The sequence below is a fragment of the Heptranchias perlo genome, chromosome 35 (assembly GCF_035084215.1).
Source record: "Heptranchias perlo isolate sHepPer1 chromosome 35, sHepPer1.hap1, whole genome shotgun sequence".
Taxonomy (NCBI): domain Eukaryota; kingdom Metazoa; phylum Chordata; class Chondrichthyes; order Hexanchiformes; family Hexanchidae; genus Heptranchias; species Heptranchias perlo.
This window is the reverse complement of record NC_090359.1, coordinates 9,733,593-9,742,751: the sequence shown is the minus strand read 5'-3', so window position 1 is coordinate 9,742,751 and position 9,159 is coordinate 9,733,593. Positions and strand designations below refer to the sequence as shown.

Genomic DNA, 9,159 nt, shown 5'->3' with positions numbered 1-9,159 from the left:
TCCCTAACATTACATCATATCTTGAAAACAGCAGAAGAGCCTTAAACAAACTGCAGAACTAACAAGTGGAGTGAGCGAGGGTTCTGGGCCAGGTCGGGTTTCCAGGTCTGCTTGGTGTTTCGGGTCTGTTTCGGGTTTGCCGTATTTTAATATTCTGAGTCCGTTTAGGATAATGGATCAGTTTCGGGTTTAGATCAGCCTGTGATTCTGAGTTGGTTGCAGTTTTGCTTTGGTTCCAGGTTCCAGGTCGGTTTAGGATTCTGGAACAGTTTAACGTTCTTCCACTGTGAGAGGGGAATCCAGAGGGCCGGAGCTCTTGGATTGACTCGAGTTCCTTTGGAGCTTTAACAATTTAGGCCACGGAAAGTGTCAGTATGAGGGTCTGGGTCAGTTTATGTTTCTGTACAGGTTTAGGGTTTTATGTTGATTTAGGGCTCTGGGTCACTGTGTTTTGGGATGTTTAGGGTATCCAGTCATTTCAATTTACATTTTCATTTGGGACTTAATGTGAGTTTGGAATTGTGGGTTACTTTGTAGTTATATTGAGTGTAAGATTCTGGGTCAATTTGAGGTTCTGACTCAGTATTCCGTTGATGGTCAGTTTAGGGTACCTGTCACTTTTGGGATTCTGGATCAGTTTAGGGTTCCAGGTCAGTTTAAGTTTCTGGGTCACGAGGGATTTGTGAGTTGATTTAGGGTTTTGTGCAGCTTAGTGTTTTTGGTCTCTAAAGTACTTTAGATCAGAGGGTCTCAAGAAGGGCAAAGGGCTCTTGTTCATAGAGAGTTCTGTGTATGTTCAGGATTCCAGGGCACTTTTAAGTTCCAGATCAAGTTGAGGTTGTTCAGAAGTTTGGGCGTTCATGTTCAGTTCGGTTTAGTTTGGGTTCAGGTCGGGTTGTGTCTCTGGGTCATCTTACAGTTCCTGGTTTATTTGAGGTTTGTATGTGAGTTTAGGGTCTTCCAGTGTTGGGCACCGTGTTGTTTAGGTTTGAGGATCAGATTGAGAGTTGTTGCTTGTTTTGTTCAGAGTCATTGTTGGGTTCTGGTTAAGTTTAGGTTTGTGACTTGCTCTGGTTCTGCTTCAGTTTGGGGAAATGGTTCAGTGTCTGATTAAGGGTTAGTTTGGGGATTTAGGTCAAGTTATGTTTCAGTGTCAGTTTTGGATTGTAACATTGTGTGTTTGCCTTGTCGTGCAAGTGTCCACAGAATATTGGGGTTCTGGGTCACTTTGTAATTCTGGTCAGTTTAGGTTTCAGGTCCAGTTTGGAAATCTTCAATATCATTTCCACCTCAATATTTATCTAGTTAATCTTCACAGCTTTAATTGAGGATTTATTCCACATTTTTTAAGTGCAAAATATCAACTTTATTCTCAGTAATAATACATACAGAGACACTGGAAAAACCTGTTTTTCATTTTGAATATCTCCCCACAGGGAGGTGCACCGTTCCCAGAGACACTGCAATACTGGGTCGATGCGTGGAGTGGACGGAGCAAGCCCCTATTCCATCTCCCTGTTCCAAAAATCAATTTAATATACGGTCCCCAGATAGGGGACGTATCAGATATTAAACTGATAAGAACAGATTTTTTTTTCAAAAAATATACTTTATTCATAAAATTTGTAACACTACTTGCAATACAGTTGTCATCACATTTCAAACATACACAATACAGATTATACAATTTGCAAGATACATAAAGTACAGTTCAATTATGATTCCAACAATACAGTTACAGATTGTTCATAATTACAGTTCATGACACTCTAGGGTGCCTTATTGCATTACAATCAATAAGCTTATTGATTACAGATTCATTGCAGTACATTACGATTCATTACATAAATTTGTATTTTACATTCTGCCCGAGGTGGGTTTTCCCTGATTGCAGCCCCTTGGTTTACAATTGCGGGAGAGCTCGAAACGATAGCCTTTCCCCACAGAGCCTTTGCGGCGGCCGCACCCAGCTTCAGTGCATCCCTGAGCACGTCGTCCTGGACCTTGGAATGTGGCAGTTGAAAAACACTCGGTCGAGGACAGCTCCTTGCACTGGAAGACCAGCAAGTTTCGGGCAGACCAAATGGCATCTTTCACCGAGTTGATGGTCTTCCGGCAGCAGTTGATATCTGTCTCGGAGTGCTTCCTGGGAATAGCCCATAAAGCACAGAATCATGTGTTACAGAACTGCTCCCTTGAGGGAGAAACGAGAACCAGGGGCCACAGTTTAAAAGTAAGGGGTCTCCCATTTAAGATGGAGATGAGGAGAATTTTTTCTCTGAGGGTCGTGAGTCTGTGGAACTCCCTTCCCCGGAGAGCAGTGGAGGCAGGGTCATTGAATATTTTTAAGGCTAAGTTGGATAGATTCCTGATTAACAAGGGAGTCAAAGGTTATCATAGGTAAATGGGAAACTACGGTTGAGATCACAATCAGATCAACCATGACCTTATCAAATGGCAGAGCAGGGCTCGAGGGGCCGAATGGCCTACTCCTGCTCTTAATTTGTATGTATGAACCTGGACAGATACCACTGCATCTCTCTCCAGATCGTCTTTGCAAAGGGACATTCCAGGAGGAGATGGGTGACGGTCTTGTCTCCACCGCAGCTTCCTCGGGGACAGCGCACGTTGGCACTGAGAGGTCGGGAGTGCATGAAGGATCTGATGGGAAAGGCCCTTTTCACCACCAGCCAAACTACGTCTTGGTGCTTGTTTGAAAGCTCTGGCGATGAGGTATTCTGCCAAATGACTTTGGCAGAACACCTCATCGCTGCACAATGGGGAAATCCTTCCAATCGAACACTAAGGATTGTTAATGTTGTATCCACATCACGTACTTCTGTGCCCCAATAGTTTGTTGTGACACACAATCCATTGTCTCAATGTTACTCTTTTAATTGAACAAGAAGGAGACACTGAGTTTCTCTTTTTTTCGAATGGGTCTTTGAGCCCCAGTGTCAGGAACCCCGAAAACCTATTCAAGTGCTGTAAGAATTTTTTCTTGTGGCACACCCAATCATAGCAATGAAACCGAATTAAACCAAAATGTCACTGTCGTAATCAACTATCCACTCCAGTCCCCGGTCTCAAACATAACGGCAGACACTCCGTGCTCCTTCTCCAGGGCCACCCGGGCACGGAGAATGCTGGGGAAGAGAGACAGACAGTCGGAGCGACCGCCCCCCCATAGGCCATGTCTAGCCTGGACCTGCAGATGGCCACCTTGGACAGGCCCAGGACCAGACCCACGAGGACTTCAGTCCCACGCTCCTGATCTTTGGCCACCCGTTGAGGGGAGTGGGGAGTTTGGGGGGGGGGGGCGCAGGCAAGTCGGAGGATATTCTCATGGGTCTGGCCCTTGGCCTGTCCAAAGTGGTCATCTACAGGTCCAGGCTCGACCCGGCCCATGGGGACGGTCGCTCCGACCGTCTGCCTCTCTTCCGCAGCATTCTTCGCGCTGCGATGGCCCTGGAGAGGGAGCACGCGGTGTCTGCCGGTACGTTTGAGGCTTTCCGCGACGGATGGGCACCGCAGGGATTGGAGTGCATCCTGGACCGAGATAATAAAATTATAATTTGACACTTATTTTTTTTTTGGATTTACTGCACATGAACACACCCTAACCCCCCCTTCTTATAAAAGGGGGGCCTAAAACACACAAAAAAAGCTGACTGCCCATAAAAAAAAAAATTAAAATTATTATTTGACTCTGTTATCATTTAGTTTTTGGATTTAAAAAAAAAGTTACATCCTGAACCTCCCTCCCTCAATCTCATAAAAGGGGATCGAAACATACAAAAAAAGTCAACCTGATTCAAAACAAATCTACTTAATTGAAAAAAAAATGTTCTGATTGGCCTTAAATACAATCTCGACTACGCCTCTTTCTTGATTGGTGTCCTCAGTGGGCGTAGAGCTCTGAATGGCTAGTGTGAGTTTTTACTCATCATCGGGAATGCCACGCCTTGTATTACAGGCAGGCTGTCCCCAGACATATAAATAGAAGAGTTTGGGAATGCTCTGCGCCCGGGTGGCCCTGGAGATGGAGCACGCGGTGTCTCCCGGTACGCTCGAGGCTTTCTGCGACCGGGGGGCACCGCAGGGGCTGGAGTGCATCCTGGACGAGGATAATAAAGTTTTAATTTGAACACTTGGTTTTGGTTTGTTTGGGTTTTTAGTATTTAAGCACACCCCACACTCCCCCTTCTTATAAAAGGGGGGCCTAATAGGAAAAAGAAAAAATAGAAAAAAAAAGAGTTTGGGAAGACGTTAGCCTGGTTCAGCTAGTTAAAATACCTTCTTTGACAGTTAGAATGGATTCCCAGGTGTGTTAGAACTATCACAAGGAGTGAGGATGGTGTCAACAAGCAGATCAATATGGAGCTCTCTTCCTCCTATGTTTATCTCTCCATAGTGAGTCTTTTTTTTGGACCCTATTCAATCCCTCAATCTATGTACAGTGGGTGTATTTTTGAAACCTGTAATTGTGCAAGTTAAATTGAATTGTTATAAACAAACTGTCTCCCTGTTCCTTACAGTAATTGTACTATAGGCTGAGTTTCTTCAATCTCTGACTCACGTTCCTGGGCTCTGAGCTTCTTCAAATTTACTTTTGGAATACACTGCATTCAATGGGGGCATGATCCTGGTGAAAGGAATGTTATTATTGGTCCTTCACTAATTTCCAGATATACTATTGAGTGTCATAATTTCAAGTTAAGCAAGTATTGATTTGTGAGCATATTCAAGTAAAATTTTAATTAAAGCTGAATTGGTGATTATTTTCCATTGGCTGGCTTCCCAATTGCTGGGAATGAAATTATCCACCATCTTTACCAGATTAGTGAAGCAAGTTGGCCTGTGCTAGTTTTCATAACAATCTGCAGACCAGTTCAGTGAGCCAGAAAGCAAAATATTGAAGTTGGCTTCATGTACAATACCCATGATTGGTCTTTGAGATATCCAACTACTTTTGATCTCTCCACAGTCCTATTACTTTGACCGGGATGATGTTGCCCTGCATCACTTTGTCAAGTTCTTCAAGGAGCAGTCACAGGAGAAACATGAGGATGCTGAGAAATTGCTGAAATTCCAGAATCATCTTGGAGGATATCCAGGTTGGGTTCAGCAAACAAGTGGTCTTTTACATGGCACCACTTTGCTTGTTCCAATTTATATGGAATTTGCTTCACAGAAACAGGTCATTTGGTCCAACTGGTCTATGTTTCTGTCCATGCTCCAGAAAAGCCTCCTCCCACTTTACTTGATCGAATGTGATCAGCATATCTTTCTATTTCTTTTGCACTCATGGACATGTCGAGCTCCCCTTTAAATGCATCGATACTAATTGTCATTAATTTGACTCTTGTGGTTGTGATGGCTTAATTCAGTAATTCTATATTCTTAACACAATTGGTTCATGGTAACATGGACTTTTACTTTTTCCACCCTATTTTCCTTCAATGCTTTCTGGTGTATTGTTCGTTTGTTTAATCCATTAAGTGAACTGGCTGAGACTTCCTTTTCAGAAGCCAGAGCAGGATGAGTGGAGCAATGGTCTGGAGGCGATGCAGAGAGCTCTGCAGATGGAGAAGGATGTGAGCCAGAGTCTGCTGGATCTGCACAAACTGTCCACTGAGAGGACAGACCCTCATGTAAGTCCTTAATGCATCAGTGGCATTTAGCTTTTGGGTTTATTTTTAATTTGGGATTGTGTAATTTAGCACTGTCCTTTAAAATCACATCAGACTGAATGCAGCTCAATACTTTCCATTTCTAAATCTGAGGTTTTTTAAATCTACTGAAGGCGAGCATTAAAATCTGTCCTTGAAATCAATCTGTTTCAAGGGTTGAGATATCTTGGGCTTGAAGGGAACCTTCAAATGGATACTGACTTTAGGTGAGGGGCAGGGCAGCATTTATTTTCAATACCAGTGGCTGGGAGGGCAAGGAGTTGGATCTCGTAGTCTCTTGGCCATATTTTGTAATGAGACCTTGAGTATTCCCCAGTAGGGAAGTGAGATTAAAGGAACCTAATGATTCAAGTAGCTAGCTTGATTTTTATTTTTCCCTTTCCAGTTGTGTGACTTCCTGGAGACCCACTACTTGGATGAACAAGTGAAGATGATCAAGAAGCTTGGAGATCACATCACCAACCTGAAGAGACTGGGAGCCCCTGAGAATGGCATGGGAGTGTACCTGTTTGACAAGCACACCCTGGGGGAGGAGTGACTGGACTGTTGTCCATGTTGCAGATATTCAACTTGTGTATTGAAGTTTTATGTTGCCATCTCTCTGAACTGGGCATGGAATTCAAAGTCTAAGATTAACTTCCAAACATTGTAGTTGAGTGTTCTTGCAGCTGAAATAAAACATTTTGATGTTGAACTGGTTCCTTTTCTTCAGTAATTGAGCACATTCTAACACCAATGCACGTGGCCTTGCGTCAAACAAAAAAAAATCTAAGAAATAGGTTGTCACCGTGATAAAATCTGATTTGTTTGGGCACATGGATGTTTTAACCCCTTCCCCTCCAGAAGGCTTAATTTGGTTTTGTAGCAGCCCAGGATGGCCATCAGGCCAAAATTAGATTTGTACCTAACAGCTTTCAATATTTGGTGTTCTGTAGTAGAGATTAAAGTGTAATCTGATTACAGTAAGACCTCTTCCTCCACATAGGCTTGAATCCCTTTTGGAGAGTGTGCATTTTTTTATTACTATTTGTTCATGGGATGTGGGCATCAATGGTGATTACAGTAGTTAACCTTCTGAATAAACAACCCCACACATTGCTGCTGACTTGTCCATTGTAGGACATGAGGGAAGTGTTCCCTGAAGCAGGTATTCAAATTTAAGTAGTTACAAAAATCCTGGAGCAAAGTAAGACCAAATCTCCAATTGTTCCTGCTAGGGTTACCTGGCTCTTTCCTCCTTCTCTTCAGCCCATCTTTTTCTTCCTGTGCAGAACTTTGGTCCAGCTCCTGCTATTTGTTTCAATCTCAATTTTTATTTTCCAGTCTCTGTTCACCTCATGCACCCTTTATATCCTGGACCCCATAGCCTCTAAAATACTTCCATTTGCTGTTGCAAATCTAAGAGCTCCTCGAAGTTTCCCTTGCTGGATTCTGTTTCATTGAACAGTTCTTGCCCCATTCCCCTCTCCTTGCGAATACAATCTTTGTGTAATCTTATTTGGCCTGGAACCAAATAACACTAGATCCCAATTGCCAAAACGGCCACTTACAAGTCTACTGAAGAGTTGGAGAATAGAGCCATCTAATTAAAGGCTAAACCACCAACTACTTGGTCTGTTTAAAGCTTTAACTGAGTTTGCACCAGTGATGTTCAGGTTATTCTCACACAGGGATCATATGATCAGATCAGTCCATCGACCCCACTTTTCGTTGCTTCATCTTTCCTTCACTAGGTTCCACCTTTGATTTTTTAGCCTGCTGTTTGTTGTTGATCCGACAGTATTCTGATGTGATCTGGAACACAAAATATCCACGGAGCCCCATCCTTCCCTGACCGCATTTAGGGAAATATCAGTAACTCCCCTTTCTAATGAGAAAATTCACCACTCGACTCTTTCCACTTGGTGTTTGACTGTCCAAAAAGTACAAGAGATTAATCATTGAAACAAGGGATTACCAAACCCAGGAAATACCAGATAGTCTGTTCACCACTGTCGCTCACTGTATATACAACCAACACTACACACAGTGTTTGCCTCTCACCGCAATCCCTCCCAACACCAAACCCCCCCCCCCAAATCCCTTCAGTCAATGGTCCACAGTCTCTTCCCCGTGGAGTGCTCTGCATTTTATTGTTTGTAAAATGTCATGATGACAAAACAAGAACTCAACATGCCGTGGCCCCCTTCACTTTCCAGCCGATGTGTGTACAGATGCTCACTGACCCTAGAATTGATGGAGTATTGAAGGACTTGTGTTTAACACGTTCATCACACCCACTTTCCATTCGCCTGACTCGCTGTTGGTTGCTGTTCACAGGCTCTGATCTGTTTGGATGTTGCCTCAAACCCGCAGCTACTTGCCAAATAACCAACTCACGGATCCATCCAGAATTATTCAAAGATACTGACCCGCAAACAACAATTAAACCTGTGGTTCTGGATCTTTGAACCGTCACGATCAGTGACCATAACCGATGGGATGGGGGCAGATCCACCAATTGACAATTTGGTCCATTATGGTCAAGTGCCCGGGTGGCCCCGGAGAGGGAGCATGTGGTGTCCACCGTTACGCTTGATGCCTTCCGCGACCGCTGGGCACCGCAGGGTATAGACTGTCTTTCAGACATCAATAATAGAATCCTGATTTAATTGGGAAAGTATCCTGTTGTTTTTGGTGGCACTTGATGCTTATTTTGGTATCTTTTCAGTTTGATTGGACCATCCAATATTAGTGGTGCCCTGAGAGGGCCACTTGTGATGGTTTATGTTTGGTGACCCTGGGGCAACCCAGAGTCTCCCTTATTGGTCCATCAAAGAAAGGTCGATTATGGTCAAGAATATGGTCACTATCAGATTTTTTTTTCTTTGGAGTGTGGGATGGAAGAGCAGCCATGGTTTTTTTGCTTTTCCTTTTTTTGTGTTTTAGGCCCCCCTTTTATTAGAAGGGGAGGGGGGGTTTGGTTGTGTTTATGTGCAGTAAATCAATAAACCCAAAATAAGTGTCAAATTATAATTTTATTACATCGATCCAGGATGCACTTTTTTTTTTTTTTTTGGTGTGCTTAAATACTAAAAACCAAATAAACCAAAACCAAGTGTTCAAATTAAAATTTTATTTTCCTCGTCCAGGATGCACTCCAGCCCCTGCGGTGCCCACCGGTCACGGAAACAGATTTTATAGTTTGAGGAAAGTCAAAGCAATTGGATCTTTATTGAATTGTCAGCCAATGATGCTCCTCCTTCAAAGTTCTGACTGGCTCTGGGTGTCATCTCCCCTCCTCCCTTTTCTTGATTGGTGTTCTGAGAGAGGATGTAATTTCTGATTGGGTATTGCCAACTGTCACTCATCATCTAGGCTGCCACGCCCAGGATTAACCAGCAGTATAAATATGGAGCTTTGGGTGGCTGTTTTTCAGTTTCTTGCTTCAATAGAACTGTTTAGTTTTGTTAAAGTTAATTTAAAG

At 43.3% G+C, this 9,159-nt stretch overlaps 1 protein-coding gene and 1 pseudogene across 1 annotated transcript; one reads left to right on the top strand and one right to left on the bottom strand.

Moving 5' to 3' along the window:
- Positions 1 to 1,435: 1,435 nt before the first annotated feature.
- On the bottom strand, positions 1,436 to 1,607 carry LOC137302570 (U2 spliceosomal RNA; annotated as a pseudogene).
- Positions 1,608 to 4,855: 3,248 nt separating this feature from the next.
- LOC137302348 (ferritin heavy chain-like) lies at positions 4,856 to 6,299 on the top strand. The gene is made up of 2 exons (XM_067971985.1): positions 4,856 to 5,654; positions 6,079 to 6,299. Exons 1-2 carry the CDS (start codon positions 5,568 to 5,570, stop codon positions 6,229 to 6,231), a joined length of 240 nt encoding a protein of 79 aa, XP_067828086.1. The 5' UTR covers positions 4,856 to 5,567; the 3' UTR covers positions 6,232 to 6,299.
- The last annotated feature ends 2,860 nt before the right edge of the window (positions 6,300 to 9,159 follow it).

Excerpts from the sequence above, each read along its gene's own strand:
- LOC137302348 (XM_067971985.1), top strand. The coding sequence starts at position 5,568 with ATGCAGAGAGCTCTGCAGATGGAGAAGGATGTGAGCCAGAGTCTGCTG. Across the intron at positions 5,655-6,078 it reads CTGAGAGGACAGACCCTCAT|TTGTGTGACTTCCTGGAGAC; the intron begins GTAAGTCCTTAA and ends TTCCCTTTCCAG.